At 37.5% G+C, this 24,798-nt stretch overlaps 2 protein-coding genes across 2 annotated transcripts in view; both read left to right on the top strand.

The window, feature by feature from the left end:
* Window positions 1–17,782, top strand: part of LOC126727175 (probable dolichyl-diphosphooligosaccharide--protein glycosyltransferase subunit 3B) — a 41,479-nt gene extending 23,697 nt beyond the window's left edge. Inside the window, exon 2 of the mRNA XM_050432721.1 lies at window positions 16,672–17,782. Within this exon, the coding sequence (XP_050288678.1) occupies window positions 16,672–17,638 (967 nt within the window). The 3' untranslated portion in view covers window positions 17,639–17,782. The remainder of the gene's footprint in view (window positions 1–16,671) is intronic.
* Window positions 17,783–22,602: 4,820 nt separating this feature from the next.
* Window positions 22,603–24,486, top strand: LOC126727170 (nuclear transport factor 2B). Its single transcript, XM_050432716.1, has 2 exons — window positions 22,603–23,116; window positions 24,202–24,486. The coding sequence occupies exons 1-2, from the start codon at window positions 22,814–22,816 to the stop codon at window positions 24,274–24,276; spliced, it is 378 nt and encodes a 125-aa protein (XP_050288673.1). The 5' UTR covers window positions 22,603–22,813; the 3' UTR covers window positions 24,277–24,486.
* The last annotated feature ends 312 nt before the right edge of the window (window positions 24,487–24,798 follow it).

Here is a 24,798-nt window from a genome sequence, read left to right as displayed (position 1 = left end):
AGAAGAAGAATGTGGAGAACCAACGGGTGTTGAATCCCCGCAATCAGTATGTGGGCAGGTCTGAATCTCGTGCCAAGTCTCGTCCACGACCACAAAAAGGTCCTAGAGCAACTTATGTGTGTCATTATTGCGGACTTCAAGGGCATACTCGACCAAATTGCCAAAAGTTGAGAGCAAAGAATAGTGCAACTCCTCAAAGGTCAGGAGGACCTAGAAATGATAGAAGAAATTGGGCAGGTGAACAATCTAGAGATCAGAATGGTGATCCCAGAATGATGAACGTGATGAAGATGATTGGTGCATTCACCAACTGCTTGGAAAGCTTCTCACGAAGGTTGAAAGTCCTAACTCCCGTACCCAATCCTATAAGGAAATCACCCCAAACGCAAGTGACATGTGGGTGAAAAAGGGTACTCATGCATAAGCATTACAACATGTCCATGCATTAATACTTCCTATACTTTGCGACGATGTTTGTTTGTTTGCTTGGTGTTTTTGCTGTTGGTTGGTTTGCTTGTCTACTTGTGCATACTTTTAATTTATTTCGTTTTTTATCAATCTTTTTCTTCTAGTGTCAAAAATCCAAAATTCACATAAAAATTAGAAAATCAAAAAGTTTGATTGACATTGTTGAGCTTTTGTCTCAAAACTTATTTTGCCTTGTACCTTTGTGCTAATGGTTTTGTGCATTTTCGAGCATTGCTTGTTTCTTTGCACTCATATCACTGTGGGAGAAATCTTGAAATCTATGTGATTGTTGTAAATAGATCTTCAAACTTGTCATGAATGATTAGTGAATGGTTATGTTGATCTTGAGACTTGCATAGACTTGTGTCTATATATCTTCCCACTCTTTATTTTTGTTTTTGCTAAGAAAAGCTCACCAAATGTAAATCTCCAAATGAAAAGAGATATTGAGCTGCAAAAGCCTGTCGCACATTCTAATATTCGACTAGGAAAAAGGGTAAGCGACCTTATATTAAAGAGAATGTTTATTCAAACAGCCAAAGGCTTGTTCATTAAAGTGAAATATCAAATATCACTCTCACAATGAGAGGTGATTGTCTCAAAAGATCAAAATGATCAAATGTTATGCTTGAAAGTGGAGTCAAATGTAAAGCTCCAAAATAAGTTATCAAGTTTTGTGGGAGGTCATATATACATATTTCTATAATTGAGATGGATCACTTGATCTAGTGCTAATTGTGTATGCCTTGGTTGAATTGATCATTGAAGCTTCACATTAGACTAAGGACTATCTCATTGTTGATATCGACACACAACACACAAGTTTATGTTCAATAAATGCCATATTCATTTGTGTGATTATACTTGATGAAATGTGTTTTCACATGCTCAATCTTTGTTAATTCAAATACAAAAAGATTTTTGAGTGTTTTTAGGTGTTTTTGGAAAGTATTTTGTTTAAAAAATCTGAAAATTTCAAAAACCCAGTTTTGCTCTGTTTTGGCGACTCAGTCGCGGGTAAGTCAAGTCGCGAGCCTCAGTCGCGTCTTCGCGGGTCATTTTTGGCGACTTTTTCGCGAGTGGAAGGTCCAGTCACGAGGGTTACTCAGAGATTTTCGCGGCTCAGCTCGCGACTCACTCGCGGGTAGACCTTCCAATCGCGAAAAACACTTAGAAAATTTTTTTAAACTTGTCTTTAAGTGTTTTGGCGGCTTGAACTGGCAACTTTGTGGCGACTCATTTCAGTCACGAAAAACACGTGTTTTGGCAAAAATAGGGGCAGTTTTTAAATTTTTTTGTTTTCCCTCGATCTTTTTGTGACTGTTCATTGTCTCTCTCATCTGCTCTTACCCATTCACACCGTGCCTCCATTTTTTATCTCCATTTTTGCCTCTTTTCAGCTCAAAATCCTCAAGTAACAGGTATGGTTTTTCTGTCTTGAACTCTATTCTACTTGTATTTGTGGTTTTCCCTCTGGATTATTCGCATTTGTTTGTGATTTTGAGATGGGTTTTTAGCTCGACTATTACTCTTTGTCCATGCTTAGCTTATGGAAGCTTTTGTTTCTGTTTTGAGCTTTTTTAAATTGTTGGTTTTGTTATTCATCATGTGCTTAGCTAGGGTTTGCTATTTGTTGGTTTCTCATCTTGCCTGATCCGTTGTTGATGTGTTGATTCAAAATGATCCTGTGTTGAATGTGTTTTTCTCAGCTGATTGTGTGGTTTTATTTTGACCCTCTCTACTGTGTAGTTAAATTTGGGCCATTTGTGTCCCTCAGTGCTATTTTCTGGTCATTTTCATCTAGCTATTAGGGTTTCTTCATTATCCCTAAATTACCACTAACCTACTGCTAATAAAGTCTGTTGGATTGTGTTCTGTCATTTCCTCTATTCATGATTCAGACTAGACATGTCACCATTCAAGAAAGCAGCTGTGAAAGGAGGTAGTTCCAAAGGGAAGGAACCCGTCATTGATGTTGATGATTACCCACCCCACCTCAAACAAAAGAGACTCGTTCTTCATCAAAGAGATTCGATCCCAACAAGTTTAGATCCTATGCAGCCTATCAGTCTCATGAGAATTATTTTCAAAATGCTACACCATTACTAGAAAGAACTGTGGATCAATCATCACTTCATGACACTGACATTCCGAAATGGTTTGCTCACAAGGACTGGAATTACCTTCTTTCTACTCTGGATGACGCGTATGAAGATTTGGTAAAGGAATTTTATGCCAACGCGATTGTGGAAGAAGATGAACTTAAGTGCTGGGTTAGGAAAAAGAGCTTTTCAATCTCTCCTGCATATCTAGCAGAAATCCTTCACATCAACAGACCAATATTCCGACATTCACCGGTTTATGATGATCTTTGTCCTGATGAGGAGCTTCTCAAAGAAAGTCTTGGACAAGACTTGGAATTCTCACCCAATGGAAAATCCATCAGTGTTTCCTCTCTTCCTCCAAAACTAAGAGTGCTTACAATTGTGATGTTTCACAATTTGTACCCTTTATCAAGCACTGGGTATATGAACCTCGGACGTGCTTTGTTTCTTCATGATCTAATCTCTGATGTGGAAATAGACATCTGTGCTCATATCTTTCATGTTCTGCGCAAAACGGTTCTACGAACTGAGTCTCAGACATGCATTCCTTTTTGCTGTCTCATTTCAAGGATCTTGAAGCTCAAGGGAATTTATCCAACGGCAGATGAATCTCCTCTCTCAAAATCGAGTCCAATCAACATGCATACATTCAATGCAAGCATTGGACATAGTCGGAAGAGAGCCAAACCAGAAACTTCTGCATCTCACAGTGGCTCTCATTTCAGCACTCTCTCCCTTGATGAGAAACTTGATCACATTGTATCCTCTGTACACGAGTTGAATACAAAGATGTCCGAACTCACAGCTACTCTACACCATCACAGCACTCGATGGGATATGAAGTTTGCCTCTCTTCAAACTCAATTGGATCAAATTCAGAGAAAGCTGGAAGAGGATGAATAGCCTATTCCATGACAAAAAGGGGGAGTGATAGGCCTAATCAGAGGGGGAGGATATTACCTAAGGGGGAGTGTCTTTGCATTCTTCTTCAGTTTAAGTTGATATATTGTGTTTTGTAAACTGTTATATCGTGTTTGTACCCATGTGCTTTTGTAAGCTTTTAGGGTTAATGTTTTATGCATATTTTGTAGGCTTTATGGTTTGTACCTTGCTTAATGCAGTTCTTTATGCTATGTTGAAATCAGTACTTATTTCTAAATGTCTTGCATTTTGATTTATGTACTGTCACTCTTGTGCCCTTGTAGGATTGTTCCTAGATACATATACTTAGTGTATTATGCATTGGTTGAGTGTTGAGCATACAAGCATAGTTTTAAAAACCGGACCGGACCGGCCGGTCCGACCGGTTCAACCGGGAACCGGCCTTCAATCCGGTCTGGTTATGACAGAAAACCGAAAATAGTTTAAAAACCGATAAATAGTGAAAACCGGCCGGTTCAACTGTAAAACCAGAAACCGGTATGGTTGAACCGGTTTTGCAAAATACAAAGAAAATGACTTTGTTTCTCTTGATTTCTTCCCCATTCGGCCTCTCTCATTGATGCAGCAGTTACTTTGTTGCTGTGAATGATGGGAATGAACGATTTTTCTTCCTTATTTTGAGAATCTTAGATCTATTATAAATAAGAGTTGGTGAATGAAACTTTCAAATCTGTGGGTAAAATAAAATTTGGGGAGGAGGTAAGAGTCTAAGAGAGGCAACATGAGAAGGGTGGACTGTGGAGGAAGGTATTTTGGTTTGAAGTTTGAACTATTGCTAATTGATATGTTGCAGAGAGTGATTACCAAAAAAAAAAAGGAAAAAAAGATATGTTGCAGAGAGATGGAGTGATGGACGGGCTTGGTAGAAAAGGTGAGAAGGAGAGATAGATTAGAGAGAGAGACGAAGGAGAGGACTTATGGCCTTATGGGCATTTGGATTCAAATGGATTTGTATTAGAAAAGTGGAAAGGCTGTGAGTCTTGGGACTTGGGAGAAGTAAATGCATGTCATAAAAGTCAAAAAGTGGGTGGGTATTAATGGTTAGTAATGGCTGGGATGGGTTTTTTTTATTTATTTATTCATTATCCCTTTTTCATTTTTGATGAAGCCTAGAAAGTCTTGTAGCCGTATTGACAATCTGTGTTAGCCTGTATGTGCCTCTTTTAAAGTTTTAACCATTTTTGTGAACAACTATAGTAAGTTATCTTTAATATTTAAATGATATTTATTATATAAGTTGTGAAAAATTATTAACATTATAAAAATAGAATATATTCATCATTATTTATTTATATAATTTTAAAAAATATTAATTAAATTATTTATGATGTCACCGGTTGAACCACCGGTCGGACCCCGGTCGGACCAAAAAACCGGTAATCAGCCTCTTTTCCGGTTCTTTCACCGTATCGGTTTTTAAAACCATGCATACAAGTATCTTGTCTTATGCTTGTTAACTTGTATGTCCTTGTGTTCATTCCAAGTGTGAATGAGCACTGTGATCACTACCTTGTGGTGTTCACTTGGTTGATCAAGCCATGGTTTGTTTCTTAACTTCATCTTTGCTTGATCACCTTAAGCTTGCTTCATATGCATTTCATGTTTTTCTACATACAATGATCATGGTGTATTGTTGTGTTTCAGGAGTTTCATGTTCTTATGATTCAAGTGCTTCACAGCTTCTAGAGTTAGGTGTGAGTGAGTTTTGTTCAACTGTTCCCAACTCACATGTTAAGTCTAGAGTCTGTTTTAGGGTTTTGTCACGGAATAGCCAAAGGGGGAGATTGTAAGGTTGAATTTATTCAACCATCTAATTGGTTTTATTCTGTGCCAAATTTGCTTGTAATTCAGCATTTAGTAACCCTGTATTTAGGTGGGTTTGTTGTAAGAGTAGTGAGTGAGATAGAGTGAAGTTTGCTCAAGAGTGTGCAAGAAAACAGAGACTCGCGGCTTGGCCTCGCAGGTGACTCGTGGCTGCAAGCCGCCAAACGCAGCACATGTGCCAAGCATGCCAGAAAGTGAACAGTCATACCAGCTGGAGCACTACAGGACAAAACAGGACAACTGGCTATACGGTTATCTCGCGACTGGATCTCGCGACTTAGTCAAGCTGCGAGGTCAAGCCACGAGCCACCCCTGTTTTGTAAATCCTGACGTTTCACATTCCTCTCTCACTCCAGTATAAATACCCCTTTTACCCACAAATGTAAGAGAGTTTCCAGAGAGAATTTTGAGAGAGAAACTCTAAAGAAAAACAAGATTGTTTCACCCACAATCTATACATTAGAGTCTCTTCAAATTCCTCAACTCTCTTCCTCTCCATTGTCAAATCCTTGAGAGGCATCTTACCAAACCTTGTTCTCACCATTTTCATTACTCTGAGAGAGCTGTTTGGATTTCTGGGAAGCAGTTAGGAAGGAACCAATCTTCATTGGTTGATGCTATGGTCTAGTAGTGGAATCCGGAAAGCTAGAAAAGAAAAAAGTTCGGCGCAACCTTGTTGGAGCAAGAAACTTGGAGGGCTTAGGTGCACTGGGTAGATTAGGCTTGGAAGGTCTATTGCTGTCCATGTATCCCAACTATATTTTCTAGTGGATTGTTTACCGCTTGGAGGGCGGCGGAGAGGTTTTACGCCGAGGGCTTCGGTTTTCTCTTCGATAACACATCGCGTGTTGTCTTTGTGTTTACATCTTCCTTCCCTTCTATCTTTGCCTTTTTATTATCTGCTGTGGGTTGTGATGATTAATTTGGCTTAGATAGTTTATCCAATTCTATATTGTAGCTTATATTCATTTTCCGCACACTAGTTGTTTGACATAATGCTTGAATTGGTTAAGTTGTAATTTGGGGGTCTAAACGTTCAAGGGTGTTTATACACATATTAGAACTTTCAACTTTTGCATAGTGGGAACTGTGATAGCATTCACATTAGGCTTTACAAGCTTTTAGCCAAATTAAGTCAACTTTTTGCGGAGTTTAGCTATCTATTTTTAATATACATCTACATGAACCTCAATACTTATATTAATATTTTAATTAAATATGATTTCCTTCCTATAATTTATATTCAGAAAAATTTAGAAAAAATCCACAACCCAACACAACCACAATAAATATAAAACTTTTTTTTTTAAAATGTATTTGTTGGGAAATTTGGACCCCGGTTGATAGAATTAACAAGTTTTAAATCCAAGTTGTTAATTAGATTTATTATCAATAAAACTTGTTAAAATAAACAAACATCAATATCATGTCAAAATTATGCAGCGGAAAAATAAATAAAACAGGATATGATGATTCAAGAAAACCAATGAAACCAACCAGTTTCATAGTAAAAAACCTGGGGGGAAACCTTCCCAAAAAGCAATCCACTATAGAAAAGAGAAGTTTCAGATCTAGTACAAAACCTTTGTCCTTAGACTCTACAATCCCCGTAGATGAACTCACAGCAGAAACCTTCTACCACTTCAGAGCCTCTGAACTCTTCAATATATGAACGCCACCCTTTTTGTTGCACGAATCCCAGTACGTGACTCACTCACCAACTTGAGGAAGAAGAATGTTGGCTGCAAAGTTCTTCACTTCATCAACAATGAAGATCAAGAAGCACTTGGTTACAAAATCCTAAGGCGCAAAAGACGCAGTAGCTTCTTTCAGAGAGAATAAGGCATCGATCACCTTTTACATATGTTCTCCTTGTATTCTCTTATATGACGGCCTCTAAAATAAGCCTTATATAAGTCTAGAGTTGTGAGAAAAGAAACCCTTCACAAATATAAAAGCTTGGCCCAAAAATCAGATCTGAAAATTCTGATTTTTTAACCTCGATAGATAGTAGGTGTCGAGCTTTAAACTTCAACAGATACAGCTATCAAGGAGGTGTCGAGTAGGTGTCGAGAAGACAGAAGCTTTCTCGATCAATCCACCAACTATCAAGAGGTGTCGAGCTATCTGTCCAGCTTTAATGAACAACTTTTTTTCACTTGTTTCTTGGTCCAATCTTCATGGCTTTAATACTAGACTTGAACAACATGTTTCTTGAAGTATTAAACACATTCTAGATCTACCCAATTACAAGTAAAGTGTGTTTTGTCAAAGGATTAGCCAATTACACAAAATCATGACATATGTTCTTAACATGTGAACCACATATGTCCTAACAATCTCCCCATTTGGCAATCCGTGACAAAACCACAACAAACAAATGAACATATGAGAGAAGTCATAAATCACTCAACTCATATTCACTTGTTGAATACAATAAAATCTATCCTAACACAAACTCTTGAAAAACTTTGCAAGAAGAGAGTTTATGGCAAGTAGACTTTGACAACCTGTATTTCTAAAACACTTTAAACAAAACTCATCAAAGCATCTTTGTGTAAAACAGAAATAATAGATTGCATACAAGTAATAAGAAGCATGTGTATAAATGGAGCAAAGAAACAACACATGAAGGGGTAGGTGAAAGAAAAACATACATCAATATAAAGAAGATAAGTACAATGTATATCAATAAATGGTCACAAGACCCAAGGTACAAGAAGAAAGAAGTAAGCACTCCCCCTAACAAGATGAAACACATCTCTCCCTTACAATGGAATGTATTTCTCCCGCTAACATGTAGAATCTAAAAACGAAACCACATATTCTCCACAAATTCTCCCCCTTTTTGTCATGATTGACAAAGGGTATAAGAAACTAGAAAGCTTCACCCGAGAGACATAAAGATGATCAAGGGGGCATAAAGAATCCATAAAAATGCATGAATGTAATGAAACAAGATGTTATGGATGACAAGATAATAGAAAGATGCAAAACACACACACACTAAACAAGTCTAACCAATTTTATATTTCAAAAATAAGTCAAGACAGTTTAATGAGCATACATTAACACATATAAAACCTTGTGATGGCCAAATCACATTGTACCTGCACATGTATCAAGAATAGCAAAGAATATTGCGTGTTGTATGTGAAAAATATCGCAAAATTGCACAAGTGTATACATGTTATGACGATTTGAAATATGAGAAAATCACTTTAACTCACACACAATCATAATTGCTTGATGGAGACTATCACCTTTAAGGTACATCCTATAACTCCACATCTCCTAGAATACACGCTTGCAATCATATTTAAAGTATTTTTTATCTTTTTGCTTTTAATTTACTTTGCATATTTTTCTTTTAAGCATATCATGCATGGGCATATAAAAGAGAAAAAAGAAATACCCAATAATATTTGACATTTTAATTTTGCTATGCCTAAGCACACAAATGTCATTGACACTGCACTTTTGCTATGCTGAAGCATACAGGTGTCATATTATGATTGGCGGGCAACAGTGGTTAGATGGTTATTTATGCATTTCTTTCAGGATTTTCTAATCCTTCCCGTCAAAAAGAATTATATGAGTGTTAAGTATAAGAAACAACTTAATCTTACTCATCACAAACACAAGCTACAAAGCTCACTTGCTTAGTTGTTCATAGAAATGCTCATCTAAGCTACAAAAGATACAAAGTTTAGAAGACTTTGTTTCAATTGCCATCCAAGGTACACAAGTACCAATGTACACAAAACACACACTGTTTTTGTATTTTCTGATTTTTCTCTTTTTATTTTGAAAAACAAACAAAATAAAGGTCAAACAACCAAACAAAAACAAACAGACAACATGAAAGCATGAAAGAAATATGCATATGCATGAAGGCATGATAGAAAGATGCAAATGCATGAAAGCATGATTCCAAAAACAGATAAGAAATCAAGCAAAGAAAATCCTACTTTAGATAGAAAGAATTAAAACAGAGGACAAACAGAAAAGACAATTAAGTCTTAGGCTCCTTTCTCACCCACACAACACGAGTCTTTAGCCGTGAAGATGAAAAGGCACGTGTCCTAGTATGTCTATTAAAGGACATAGAAGAATTAAAATTCTCCTAAAATTGAGTTAAAAAGCACAAAGCTTTTAATAACTCTCCAAACAAAGGTGTAGGTCATTGAGAGGAAACCTGTGACCGTTTGGACAATTGCTTTTGAGGATACAACTTAAAGTAATTAGGACGAATGTGTCCAGAAACACCACAACGGTGACAAACATGAGGTCTAACAAAGGATTTAGAATTAGCTAAAACAGTTTTGGATTTCATACCTTTATTACCTTTCTCATATTGTGGCACAAAGACAATCCTTGATCCAGAAGCCGTGGAAGAGGAAGGGCCGGAGGAGACAACATATCCTAAGCCAGTTTTATCAGAACTAGGCTTTTGAGCACTCAAGACCTCATCAAGCTTTGCACTAAACATCCTCTCTATTTGAGTTCTAACTTGATTAAACTTAACTTCAAGATTCTTGACCTTTTCTTTAAATGAGGTGTTTTCCACAATAAGAATCTCAACTAATCTTGTAGTCTCATCTAGTTTGACTAACAGATCAGTCTTTTCAGTTTTTACCTCATTAAGCTCTTTACTACAAAGATGAGAAGCCTTTTCAAATTTTATGAATTCAGTGCATAGCTTATCATAGGCTTCCTGAAGGGTCAACTTCTTGGGTACTTCATCAGAAGAAGAATCCTCACTGTCACTAGCACTCTCCACAATCACCTTATCGATTAAGGCAGCAAAGGCCATAACGTGACAACATTCATCCACATACTCATCAGAAGAGTCATCCTCAGTATCACTCCAGGTAGCAACCAACCCTTTATCTTTGGATTCCTTGGTCTTTTCCTTCATGAGATAGTCTGGGCACTCTATCCTCATATGACCAAAACCTTTGCACTCATGGCATTGGATGGGGGGTTTCTCATTCTTTCCCTTCCTTGAGGATTTAGCTTTCCTAGGAGGTTTGCCTTTATCCTTTTTCCTAAACTGAAGAAGCTTGATAATCTCATCAGTTATGAAGGTTAGATCCTCATCCTCATCCTCATCATCATCTTCATCTTCATCTTCACTTTCAGAGTCCTCAATCTCTTCCTCTATACTCTTAAGAGCCAAGTTTTTACTCTTTCCACCTTTTCCCATTAAACCTAATCCCATCTCATAGGTTTGAAGGTTCCCTACAAGCTCAGTCAAAGGAATTTGATTAATGTCCCTTACTTCTTCAATAGCAGTGATCTTGGCATGGAATCTTTCAGGTAAGAACCTAAGGATTTTCCTAACAATTTTGGATTCTGCAATATATTCTCTAAGATTGAAATCAGAATTCACAATATCCTTGAGTTTAGCATAGAACTCATCAAAGGTCTCATCCTCCTCCATCCTTATTTCTTCAAAACTACTAGTGAGTCTTTGAATTTTCACAGTCTTTACTGCCATGGTACCTTCATAAGTGGTCTCAAGAATGGTCCAAGCTTCCTTGGCAACTTTTGTGGATGATATTTTCTTGAATTCCTCATTGGTCACCCCACAAAACAAAGCATTCAAGGCCCTACTGTTGAAATTTGCCGCTATGATTGTTGCATCATCCCAATCCACCGGCACTTCCTTTGGCTTAATCTAGCCAACTTCAACAGCTTGCCATACCTGTTCACCTAGAGCCTGCAAAAAAACTTTCATATGAACTTTCTAATACGCATAATTAGTTCCATCAAATAAAAGAGGAATCAAAAGAGATTGTCCACGATCCATGACAACGGGGGTCAAGGATCACACTCAGGAAATTAATCCGATCAGAGTGTACCCGCTCTGATACCACTTGTTGGGAAATTTAGACCCCGGTTGATAGAATTAACAAGTTTTAAATCCAAGTTGTTAATTAGATTTATTATCAATAAAACTTGTTAAAATAAACAAACATCAATATCATGTCAAAATCATGCAGCGGAAAAATAAATAAGACAAGATATGATGACCCAGAAAAACCAATGAAACCAACCAGTTTTATAGTAAAAAACCTGGGGGGAAACCTTCCCAAAAAGAAATCCACTATAGAAAAGAGAAGTTTCAGATCTAGTACAAAACCTTTGTCCTTAGACTCTACAATCCCCGTAGATGAACTCACAACAGAAACCTTCTACCGCTTCAGAACCTCTGAACTCTTCAATATATGAACGCCACCCTTTTTGTTGCACGAATCCCAATACGTGACTCACTCACCAACTTGAGGAAGAAGAATGTTGGCTGCAAAGTTCTTCACTTCATCAACAATGAAGATCAAGAAGCACTTGGTTACAAAATCCTAAGGCGCAAAAGACACAGTGGCTTCTTTCAGAGAGAATAAGGCATCGGTCACCTTTTGCATATGTTCTCCTTGTATTCTCTTATTTGACGGCCTCTAAAATAAGCCTTATATAGGTCTAGGGTTGTGAGAAAAGAAACCCTACACAAATACAAAAGCCTGGCCCAAAAATCAAATCTGAAAATTCTGATTTCCGTAACCTCAATAAATAGCAGGTGTCGAGTAGGTGTCGAGCTTTAAACTTCGACAGATACAGCTATCGAGGAGGTGTCGAGCAGGTGTCGAGGAGACAAAAGCTTTCTCGATCGATCCACCAGCTATCGAGAGGTGTCAAGCTATCTGTCCGCAAGTGTCGAGCTATCTGTCCAGCTTTAATGAACAGCTTTTCTTCACTTGTTTCTTGGTCCAATCTTTATGGCTTTAATACTAGACTTGAACAACATGTTTCTTGAAGTATTAAACACATTCTAGATCTACCCAATTACAAGTAAAGTGTATTTTGTCAAAGGATTAGCCAATTACACAAAATCATGACATATGTTCTTAACATGTGAACCACATATGTCCTAACAGTATTGAACCTTGTTGATGCCCACTTTGGTAAGAAGGCTTAATAATAGGAAGAAGCCCAACAATATAGGAGGGAATAAAGAAGAAGAATTAGTAAATTGAGAAGAAAACCATTAAACCTGAATAGCATAAATAATGGACCACAAGCTTGTAAAATAGCAAAAGGGCCTTAAAGAAAGCAAGCGGGCCCAAAGGAGCCCAAAGAAAAAAGTAGCAAACCCATGGGCATTATGAGAAATGGAAAGCAAGCAAGAATGGGCTGAAGGAGCCCAAAGGAAGAAACTAAGAAAATGGGGTTGGTGGAAAAGCTTATAAACCTCGAAAGTAAAGGATATGGTAATTTAGGTCAGGGAAGTCCAAAAGACTTAGCAAAAACCCATGGGAATGAAGGATTGGAATGAGAAAGGATGCCTAAGAAAATGAAACGGGTCAAGGATGCCCAAAAGAATAAAATGGGAGAAGGAAGCCCCAAAGCGATGAAATGGGCCAAGAAAGCCCAAAACAGCATGAGTGCAAGTCCAACGATAGTACTGGGCTACTAGAACTAAGCAGAAGGAAAGTGTACAGTAGATCCAAAAGAGGCTTAGCAAGCACAAGTCAAATAATAACATGGCAGAAACAACGTGGTGGCATGGTAAAAGTGTCAACCAACCCACAAAGAGGATAAGGGTTGGATTGAAGAAGGAAAGGCCCATGCCCAAGCAAGACCCAGCCTAGGAAAGAAGTAAGATATAAATAATGAAAGCCCAGTGACTCATCCACGCCACAATAAGTCAACAATGAGTAGCAGAACGTGCAAACAAGCCCTTAGGTCATGGCAAACACATGAATAGCAGGCAAGCCATGGACACGCATGGAAGTGGAACACTCATAAGGCTCAGGTAGCACCCATTTATACCTAGCCAATGCAAGAGTAGTGGGCCATGGATCCGAGGTAAGAGAGGGTATGATCTGGCGGTGGGGAGAAAGGGAAAGCCTATTCTAGGGTTCCCACTCAAGCTCTTTTGGGGGAAATGTCTTGCTGGGATGACATACCACCAAAAAGAGGGAAAGATGAGCTAGAATCACTAAGTGCATGCCATAGGGGATAGTAAGAGAGAATGCTCACCCTTATCCGGATGGGAATGTCACGGTGAGCAAGAAAACAAAAATAAAACTCTTTTGTCTAAGAATGGGATGTGGCATGGCTAGCATAGGTAAGTGGTGATGGCTGGGCAACCGACAGACCAATGAGTGGTCTGGGAAGGACACCTATACCAGGACAAAAGCAATTATAGTAAAAACCCGTCACGATAGGTAGTATAAAAAAGGGCCTTAACTGTGCACAGTGGAGGCAGAATGGAGGAGAATAGGAGAAAGGGGAAGAAAAACACGAGAGATAAAACAAGAGCAAAACAAGTAAGAAAAAGTGAAATATAAGAGGAAAAACAGGATACTTAGAGAGGAAAAAGGAATCAGAAAGAAAAAAACAGAAAGTGAGCAAGAGTGTGATAGTGGGCATGTACCACCAATAAGTTGTTCCCTTCTCTCCCTCTAAAAAGCCTACTCTCTAGTGAGAATGAAGGAATTTGAGGAAAAGTCATTTAGGCCCATTCTCTCAAAGTGGGCAATTTTTGTGGTAGGACGTCCTAATGAGATTGCCTATATTGAAGAGTGGTTCCTTTCTTGGACTTAACTCCATTAAGAAATCAAGCATGACAGACTAACCATTCTTCTTTTTATTGATCAAGCATTAATATTATTTCCTTTTCTTTTTATCGTTGTTGTTAACTCATTTTTGCTGCATTTAAATTGCTACATTATTTCCTCCTTTAATAAAATCATGATTTAGCTTTTTTGTTTTCTGGTTGACAGTAAGCATATTCTTCTTATTATTGTTATATTAGACCTATCTACCATAACTTTTTTGTAACAGTTTCTTTTGTTATGGGCATGTGTCCAAGGTCCTAACAAAGGGGTTCTAGCTTGTGCACAAGCTGGCTTGGAGTGTGTTGCAATCATGCCAATCCTAACTCTCCTACCCAGAACCATTGGGCCATAACGTGGCAGGAGACAACCTAGCCTACAGTTGCAAAAAAGGCCCACTACAAGCCCACTATGCATTTTTACTCTTTTTTTTTTTTTTTGGAGAATTTATTAAGCTTGATGCATGACACTTTGGGATGAATTCAGTCAAATTTTTGGCTAAAATGTGGTTTTGAAGAGCCTAATGCCATTGCCAATGCATCCTTAGTTACTTACCTCTCTTTTTTCTTTTTCTTTTTTTCAATTATTATTATTTAAAAAATGAAATTTAGGAGAGGCTAATTCTCATACTCGAATCTACAATATATTTCTTTGGTAAATGACACTTTTTTTTTTTGAGTAAACAATAATACTTATTAGAATACACACGAAAATAGTAATATTAGTGTTTTAAATTGGATTTATAATACACTTGTTATTGCTCCAAAACCCAGCCTGTTATATAATTTAGTTGGTCAATCAATATCACAGTTAAAATGAATTGTAAGCATATATAGAATATTACATGTTGCATATATTAATTAGACAAGATACGTCTTTTTTTTTTTTTAATTTTATAATTCCATAATTAAAAGAAGGACATTTGAATTCTAGAAGTTTATATTTGAAACACCAAGAAAGGAGCTAGATAGTGGTGCAAGTATCAAAGGACTCCAACGGATTGGTTTTAAAAATCACATTGAAAACTAGACCCTAAATTAGTCCGGTAAAAGCTCCCAAAACCAATAAAATCGATACTTCAATCGGTAAAAACTAGCCAAAGGTGTGCATGGGTCAGGTTGGGTCAGACTGTAGAGTTTTTTCGATCCAACCCACCATTGTGGGTTAAAAAAATCCAACCTAACACAACCCAACACAAGGGTCCAACCCAACCCATGCGGATTGGGTTGGGTCGGATTGTACCCATGGGTTGTGTGGGGATAAATAGCTTGGATAAGGGTATTGGGTCATAGGCCGCGCCCGAGGACGTCAAAGAGCCCGATGACAAACAAGTGCTAGTAAAGGCAAATAGATTTTTGGGCCGAGGAAGAGGACCGGTCACAACAAGCAAGTGATGTTGTACGAGGAGCCATCCTTCCTCGGCAAACAGAGTGGAAGCCTGAAGTCTGACCACTTAGCAAGTATTGGGCAATGGGCCACCATGCTTAGGAGGATAAGTTTCAAAAAGAAGTGAGTCAACAAAGAATGGAGAAATATCTAGGAAGAAAGCTACTATCACCACATTGAATGCTCTACACCTAACCAATTGGCTGCATTAATGTGGAGATGATGCCTGAACAGTGATTTCTAGCTTTACGGCTATCCACAAAGATTTCAAAAAAGTATTTCAAAAAGGTGCTGATGGGACAAGTATCAAAGAGATTAGCAATCTGATCTACATGTGGAAGACTAAGATGAAAGAAGGGGAGGGAGTATAAAAGGGGAAGGATTCCATTACAAAAAAAGGGGGGCATCAAAGAGAAAAAGGGACCACTTTGTAATCAAGAACTGGAATATTTGTGTAAGTCTGAGTGCTAAATACAAGAACATACCATCCTTGGACTTGACCGAAGACTGTTTTTCTTTTCAACTTTTTATTCTCGTTCATTCTAACACTAAACTAACCCGTAGTGATTCATATTTGACACGTTAAACGTTCAACATTAAACTCACTCTCTAACAAATTTATTGTTGTGGGCTTGTTGGGCGATTGTCCAAATCTTTTGGGCATTGGATCAATTTGAGTCCTTATAGGTTGGATAGTCTTTATTATTATTATTATTATTATTAGAACAACACCACTACAAATAAGAGCAAGTTTATAATCAAATAATTATGAATATAACACCAAACAAACATAAAACTATATAAGGAGAATTTAGGGTTTGAGTTTTATTTAGGAAAAGGGAAAAAAAAAGTAAATTAAAAGAATTGTATAATATATATATTTTTTTAAATTTAAATATATATTAAATATAAGTAAGTCGGATTGGATTAGGCGGATTTGTAAATTTTATAACCCAAATCCAGTCCTACTCACTTTTAAAAAAATATTCATAACCCAATCTAACAAACCAAACCTTAAAAGGTGGCCCAACCCGATGGAATGAGTTGGGTTGGATTTTGCGGATTTGCCGCACACCCCCTCAAACTAAGAACCAGACCGTTTCCTTGTTCTCCTGCCACAAATGCAAGTAAAACGACAGGTAGCCATTGGTAACAAAGTCCAGAAGTCAAAATCAAAGTCTCCCCCTCCTCAAAAAAAGAAAAACTCCATCCTCTCCAAACAAAAACAAGCTTATTCTCTCTGTACCCCCAAAAAATCCACAAACCATGTCTCCCACTCAGTCTCTCCCCGTCCTCCTCCTCATTTCCCTCCTCCTCATCTCAACCTCAACCAGCTCCTCCGACTCGGACCGACTCTCGGAGCTCCAATCCCTCCAATCCCGATCCAAAACCGGCATAATCCACCTCGACGACCACTCCGTCTCTCGCTACCTCACCTCCACGAAAACCCCAAGACCCTACTACCTCCTCATCTTCTTCGACGCCACCCAGCTCCACGACAAGTCGGAGCTCCAGCTCAAAACCCTCCACTCCGAATTCTCTCTCCTCGCCCAATCCTTCGTCACCAACAACCCTAACCCTAGCCCTAGCAGCCCCAACCTCTTCTTCTGCGACATCGAGTTCAAAGAGTCTCAGCAGAGCTTCGCTCTCTTCGGCGTCAATGCCCTCCCCCACATCCGCCTCGTCGCTCCGCACCACTCCCCCAAGCAATCGGAGCAGATGGACCAGGGCGATTTCTCGCGACTCGCCGAGTCGATGGCCGATTTCGTCCAGGCCAAGACCAAGCTCAACGTCGGTCCGATTCACCGGCCTCCGTTCCTCTCCACCAGGCAATTGGGCCTCATCGTGCTCGCGACCCTGGTTTGGATCCCCTTCGCGATCAAGAAGATCGTGAAAGGCGAGACCTTGCTTCACGATCCCAAGCTCTGGCTCTCCGGCTCGGTTTTCATTTACTTCTTCAGCGTTTCCGGCGCGATGCACAACATAATTCGGAAAATGCCGATGTTTTTGGCCGATCGGAATGATCCGAACAAGCTGATTTTCTTCTACCAAGGGTCCGGGATGCAGCTCGGAGCCGAAGGGTTCGCGATCGGGTTCTTGTACACGATCGTCGGGTTGTTGCTGGCGTTCGTGACGCATTTGCTCGTGAAGGTGAGGAATTTGAATGTGCAGAGGTTTGTTATGATCGTGGCGCTGTTCGTTTCGTTCTGGGCGGTGAAGAAGGTCGTGTATTTGGACAATTGGAAGACCGGCTACGGGATTCATGGATTCTGGCCTTCAAGTTGGAAATGAAGGTACTAAGAGTAATGCATTGTGATTTTCGGATTTATAAGTTGGATTTTGATAATTTCATGTTTTAATAGTGTATGACTATTGTTGTTGCTACTTGAATTAAAGGCTTAAAATTTTTGGTTGATAACCCATTTGCTAGACTAATTTTTTTTGTGATATTGATTGCAAGTTAGAATCTTGTCTGTGTTTGCTTTGTAATTGTGATTGATATATATCCAATTGGAACAATCATGAACACCATGTATATGCTTAAGATGTAACTTAAGAAACCCATGAAAGCACTTGAGCGACAACTATACCAACCCCATTACCACCATTTTTTTCTCGACTTTTATAGTTTGCATGAATCCATATATAATGAAATAGGCAAGACTTAGGTACAGTAGTTAGGTACTGTACCTTAGATTCTCATTTTAAGATTCTGCCATATAATTTTTTTCTCATAGGAAGGAAGTATATTTTTTTAGTTAAGTAGCCACATGGCAGAATCTTAAGAGAAGAACCTAAAGAACAGCACTTAAGGTACTGTACCTAAGTTTTATCCTAATGGAATTACCTTTAGCAACAGCTATTTTAAAAATCATTTCCCATTTACGTTGCTATCTTCCATGACACTGCTTCAACAACTCCATTGTTTTAATTTAACGCCCTATAATAGTTGGATACTTGTTCTGTTTGAATGTGTTCAGGTTGTGATAGACTAAGTTGTGACCCTACATTTTCTAGATGGACCACTTATTTATTTTTCTTGTCCTACTACACTACGAGGATCCTTGCAGTATTTTGCTTGATTTTTATTTTTTTTGTCACCTGGTTATTGACCAAGATAGATGCATATAATTTACTCTTCACCCATTATCTGGGAAGAGGAAGTGCCACTTCATCTAAGCTCATTGGCATTGTTGGAATTCATTCCTTAAAATTTCTGTGGTATTTGGTTGGTAATTCACATTTAGGAATGCATAATTCCGACATTGTCCAGCTATTTATGTGCCATGGCAATGAAAATAGTGTTATTGTCATAATTGTATGTGGACGACAACAGGATAGTTTCACTACCTGTATGTGTGAATTTGAGGAATAATCATTTCTTAGTAATTATGTATGTCTTTTGAAATACTTTTAATGGGCATAAGTGAATTTTTTTGGCCCCTATAGATATCACTTGTCACTTCACCTACTTTTTTGGGCTTACATCAAACTAACAGCATGTTTGTGATTTTGCAAGCAAAAGGAATGGAAAGGATAAGACCTATCCATAGGGAAAGGAAAGAGAAGGGAAGTATAGGTATTGCCCCTTCTCTTGTTACGATGTTCATATATATATATATATATATATATTTGATAATTGGGAGAGAGTAAAGGAAAGGAATAGTATTTTTATTCTTACCATTAGGCCCCTTTGTTTAAATAAAGAGTTATTAAAAACTTTCCTTTCTTCCCAAATATGGACATATTTGGGTGGAAAGAAAATCCCTCAAATAGGGGTATATTTTTCCCTGCTGATCTTATCATTTCCTTAAAATTCTCCCAAACATGAGAAAAAAACAACTGCTCCCCAATACACACAAAAAAGGAAAAAACAATCGGTATAGTATTTTCTATTCCTTTACTTTCCACCCAAATCCCTTCTCCCAAATGCACCTGATGGAGTCATGAACATAGGAGAATCCCTATTTTGTCCTACATCAGCACCCTAAGGGATGGATATCTCCTTTGGTTTCTCGCATATATATTTGTGCCTTTGGCAGTGCTTATTTGTTTAAAGGTGAGACAAAAAGTGGCTTTAAGCAAATAAGCTGATTTATTTGCTTAAAGTCACTTTTTATCTCACCTTTTAGCAAACAAGTTAAGCCAAATGCATTTCCCCTCCTTTTGTATAAATGACGAGTATAGTAAGTTTGGAAAATGAAAAGAGAACTGTTTTCTTTTCATTTCTCCTGGTTTTTGTTTTATTGGGTGGTGGGGAGGTAGTCTAAGAATAGGGTTCTGGGTGATTGGTTATGTGTCTGAGTTCAGATTTCAGTTTATATTGAATTTGAGGCAGTAAATCGAATCTGAAGGACAGGCTTGGAAGGAAATTGAGACTTGATCAAGGTCAAAAGAAGAGGAGATTATTACATCTTTAAAGCATGTAGTGAAAGAGGAAATTCTTAGCTTAGGAGCCCCCATTCTAGTCTGAAGCCTGGAAACTCTCCTTTACCTAGTTGGTGCGCATCTTTATTTAAGCTCTTTGATGGTCTAAAATTTGGAGGTTATAGAGAGTATTACTTCGGATAGAATAGAATGAAGGAAAATAAATGTGGTTGATCTTGATTAGTCTATTTAGGATTCATAGCAAACTCGAAAAATTTTGGAACTAAGGCTTGGTTGTTGGTGATAGTTTGCAATTTATCTTATAGTATTGTAGCTGTTTCTGGAGGCAGCTGCAGTAATAAAAGGAACTTCATTGGATATGCACCTTTGATTTCTTAGAGGTTTATGAACTTTGAAAGGCATCTTACCTGCCCTAATCTGTCTTCTTAATGAAGGCCTTATTCCAAAAAATTTTGAAATTCCTTGTTCTAAGAAATAGCCATCCCTTCTAGCTTGTGTTCAGCAAAGTATGTTTCATGGCAGAGACCTTTTTCTTAGCGGACTTAGTAGGAATTTCAGTGTAGGTGATTAGAATAACAGAATCAAGTTCATGGTGTGGCCATATTGGCCCAAACATGTTCTTGATGAAATTTTCTATCTTGTTTATTAAAACAGTATTAAATTTGAAGACAAGTGCTGAACATGTTGTTTGGTCCTTAGAAGGTTTGCAACAAGTGAAGTTGATATCTACTTGTTTTCTATCTACTTAAATTATGGGTCATTTGTAATGTGTATCCTAAAAACAAAATTTTACAATTAACACCTTAAGTTGAGATTAATTTATAATGTCATCCACCATCTAATTTAGTATCCAAATTATTAGATTAGTGGGTACATTAATCTTAAATTAGGGTGTTGATGACAAAATATTTGTAGCACATTGCAAATACCATGATAATTTAATTTAGACACCGATTTGATGGTAGCATGGACATTGCAAATTCATGTTGAATTAAAGTGTTGATTGCTGAATTATGAATTTTTAATGTGTAGATTGCAAATGTCCCTATAATTTAGGTGAATAACTATAGTTAACTCTTAAATTTACATCCAATGAAAGTGAGATGCTACAGCCTGAGTTTTAAAACCCTCAAATGAGACACTAAAGGAATGATAGGAATATTTCAATTGTTATAGGTTGAATTGTTTTTTCAGATGACTGTTTATGATTAATTGTGTTAGAACAAGAAGGACTTGGAGACATAACTATTTGTAGGCCCCTTCGGCTAAGTAAAAAGATAATCTTTTGTTAGACTTAGACCCATAACATGTTCGTGTCTACGAATGTGGGCTTGTGAACCTTGGGCAAACACAAGAATTCAGTGCAGAAAACTGGTTAAAAGGAGACAATAATCATAACCTGGGTTGGGCTACGTAATAGGACTATGGGCCTGTCTCTTTCTTTATGACTACGTAATAGGACTATGGGCCTGTCTCTTTATTTCCACTTTTTATTATTAGTTTTATTAGTGCCCTTTTCCCTTTCAAATTGGGGGAGCTTCAATCTGGATGGACATGCAAGAGGACGTTGGATTAAAATAAATTGCTGACATTTTTTTTTGTTGTTCATAATTTGATTGTTATAACGGAAAATAAAAGATTTCAATTCTGACTGTCTCTATTGAAAATGCTAAAAGGTGTTAATTAATTGAGTTATGAGGCTTTTGGCATAAATTGTGCAGTCAATATTTAGCGCTAAAATACCTGCAAAATGTTTTTGCTTGTGGCCATAATTATGAATGAGGAATTTTTTTCATGGCCAAACGAGTCAAACTACAAAGGCCCGTGCTGTTTAGCTTATTTTTATTCAGTTGTAAATTGTGCCTCATGTTTATTGGACCGTCTCACTCACGCTTTTGATGCATCAAGCACTAGGCATATTCTTTTCTTCTAGAGCTTGTTTTGCTTTCTCAGCTTTAGCCTTTTTTTTTTTTTACCCTTTTGTTTTTTGAGAAATGACGATATCTAGGAGCACTTTGAGCATCTAACTATTTTTTTGGATGTGTAGTTTCGGTATTACACACACTTGGTTATTATAAGGAGAAATCAGGTAATCCCAAGAAATTGGTTAAAGGTTTCAGACTATGAACCTCATGGATATTATGAATTTTTAGGATTCGCTCTCTTGGGATTTAAGAAATAGGTTTCTTTTTGGACTAAAACCTAATTAATAATTATTGTGAATTATTGTGAAGATTCACAATTGCAAAAAGTGATGTAAATGGTGATAATTTACACCACTTCACACCGTATGATAACAAAAAAAATTTCTAAGGAAAAACAAAAGTTTATGAGAACGCTACAGTAAAAAAAAAAAAAAAAACCGTGTATATTTTTTGTGGCGATTTCAATAAACCAGATCCATTATGAGCTAGTCATTAATATCTGGGTTAACCAACATGACTACATCTCTTTTTTCCTGTCTACATGTTGGCCTTTTAAAGCTAATTATTCCGGATCCTACAAATGGAAATTGACTGTACTAGGCATAAAATGGTAGGCGGATATATTCCATACTCAAAACGCTTTCGGCATAAACAAGCTGCGACCCACTAAAAATAAAACTGCATTTTCAATCTCTCCCTCATCAAGAAATCCCCCCAATACTGTCAAAAGGTCTTTTCCTTTTTATAGCATGTGATCCACATAATTTTTTACTAAAAATCACAGAAGCTAATGGAAAAAAGCTCATTTGGACGGCTGGAAAGAAGCTTTGAAGTGAGGTGGCCTCAACCTATTTCAGTTTTATGCTTTATAGGCTTTTTTCTATTTCAATTCTAAAAAACCTTTGCGTATAAACTCAGCGCTGCCGATTCTTCCAGCTTGACATTAGGCAATTACCCTAGTAACCTCTCTTCCATCATAGCACCTTTTATATAAGCAAAATGCAAGAGGGCATAGCAGTCATCTAGTGCTTCACATTTTTTCTTTTTAGTGCCTTAGCTCACATGCTACGTACTTTATTCCATTTTTCTCATCCCCTATAATTCATGCTTTGGGAGTAGAGGAAGAGGAAACTTGATCATAGAGAGGGAGAGAATGGAAGAACAGGTTGAGATGGTGGGCAGGGCATTTGTGGATCATTACTACCATCTCTTTGACAATGATAGAGCTGCTCTATCTTCTCTCTACCAGCCAAACTCTATTCTGACCTTTGAGGGCCAGAAGATAGTAGGTGTGGATGATATATCTTCTAAGCTTCATCAGTTGCCATTTGATCAATCTAAACACTTGATTAGCACCATTGATTCACAGCCCTCGTCCTCCTCGGGTGGCATTATGGTCTTTGTCAGCGGCAGCCTTCAGTTGCCTGGAGAGGAGCACCAGCTAAGATTTAGCCAGGTTATTCTTTACATCTCTCTCTCTCTCTCTCTCCTATCACAACACACACATACACATAAGTTTCATTTAAGAATGTATTGGTATTGTCCATAATATCCACCACGTACCAACTCGTTGTCCTTTGGAGGTGCTCGAGTCAAGAATTTATATTTAAGTTAACTAAAGTGTAGGTGAAGAGTCTTGTGACTCATTGACATTATCTAGTTCTTTTACGGAGTAGAACTTGGGTTTGAATCCCTTTCAACTACTTCTTGTAAGATAAAAGGGGAGGGAGAGGATGAAAACGGTCAACTATCATATTAATACTTTAGTTAAGGCAAACTCAAAAGACAACTAGTTAAAAGTAATGAATGCTCATTTAAGTTTTAGATCCACACAAATTTCAAAATAATTTTGAATTTTATTGTCAATTGCTAAAATACTCTAAATACAATATTTTTATTGGTCAAATCCCCAACTAAGTTTAAAAATAAATAAAAAAGCCTAACTCCGCACTAGTCCTCCATTCTTATCCACAACCACTAACACCACTTATACCCAACCACGACCACACTAATGAATGGTTGTTGACATTGACAATAGTCAATAGTGCTGGTATCAGTGACTTAGAAAATGACATGCTCGAATTGTCAGACGATCTTGCCATCGAACTTGTAGTTGATCTCCTAAGTTAGTTGGAAGATCTACATGGTGGAGATGGCGGGTATTTAGATCCTCTAACATCAGCACTCCACCTTTATGTCATAGTTCTTTGGGAGGATTGTCTTCTACGGTTAAGAATAACTTTGACATCACCATGGGAAGTTGGGGAGCCATCCCGTTTAGCTATGTCAATGTTGTTGAAGCTGGGCCTTTTTGTCTGATTGGGCTAATTTGGGCAATGGTCTGATTGGGCCAAATTGGGTAATCTTGTTGGTAGCCAGTGCGAAGTTGGTGTTACAAGCTATACACTCGTCATGTTGAAACTTGGTATGAGATTATATATATATATAAAAAGCAAATGCATTATTTTGAAGTGTTTTGCTCATGCATGTTGCCATTGATTAGAAATCTGATTACTCCTTTCAAATGTCATAATCATGCAGATGTTTCACTTGATTCCTACGCCACAGGGAAGCTTCTTTGTGCAGAATGACATCTTCCGCCTCAATTATGGATAATTAGTTTTTCTTTTTTTCTTTTTTCTCACTGAATAATTATGATTTTATTGAAACAAAGGAGAAGGGACAGCCCTATCTCCATCCACAGCCTCCAAACACAGAGGGTGAAAGATATGGATAATTGTTTGATCAATATTGTTAGTCTTGAAGGATAATTGTGATTTACGATCCCAATTGTTAATTTTTATAAACTTTTCTATGTCATTTTAATTCTTGGCTAGTCCAACTTTATATGGGGTGAGTTCTACTATGAAGGTAAAAATTTCACAAGTGTATGGCCAATCCCATATAAAAGGGATGTTGTATGCATCTATTTCACATAATGTCATCGCTTTCTTATGGAGTAAGCTTAATTTCTTGTAACCCACAAAAACAAAAAAACAAAAAAAAACAAAAACAAAAACAAAAACAAAAAACAAAACAAAACCTGCTCCAAGTAAGTTCTTAATTGATTTTTTTTTTTTTTTTTCTTTTTGGTGGAGAAGTTAAGAAGTTCAAATATTGATTCCATTTATTATGGAC

Source organism: Quercus robur, chromosome 5 (genome assembly GCF_932294415.1).
Source record: "Quercus robur chromosome 5, dhQueRobu3.1, whole genome shotgun sequence".
Taxonomy (NCBI): Eukaryota; Viridiplantae; Streptophyta; class Magnoliopsida; order Fagales; family Fagaceae; genus Quercus; species Quercus robur.
Note: the sequence above shows the minus strand (reverse complement) of the source record. Positions and strands in the feature narration are given on the sequence as shown.

Coding starts and splice junctions, on each gene's coding strand:
- LOC126727170 (XM_050432716.1), top strand. CDS start 22,814: ATGGAAGAACAGGTTGAGATGGTGGGCAGGGCATTTGTGGATCATTAC. Junction 23,117..24,201: donor ACCAGCTAAGATTTAGCCAG/GTTATTCTTTAC, acceptor ATAATCATGCAG/ATGTTTCACTTGATTCCTAC.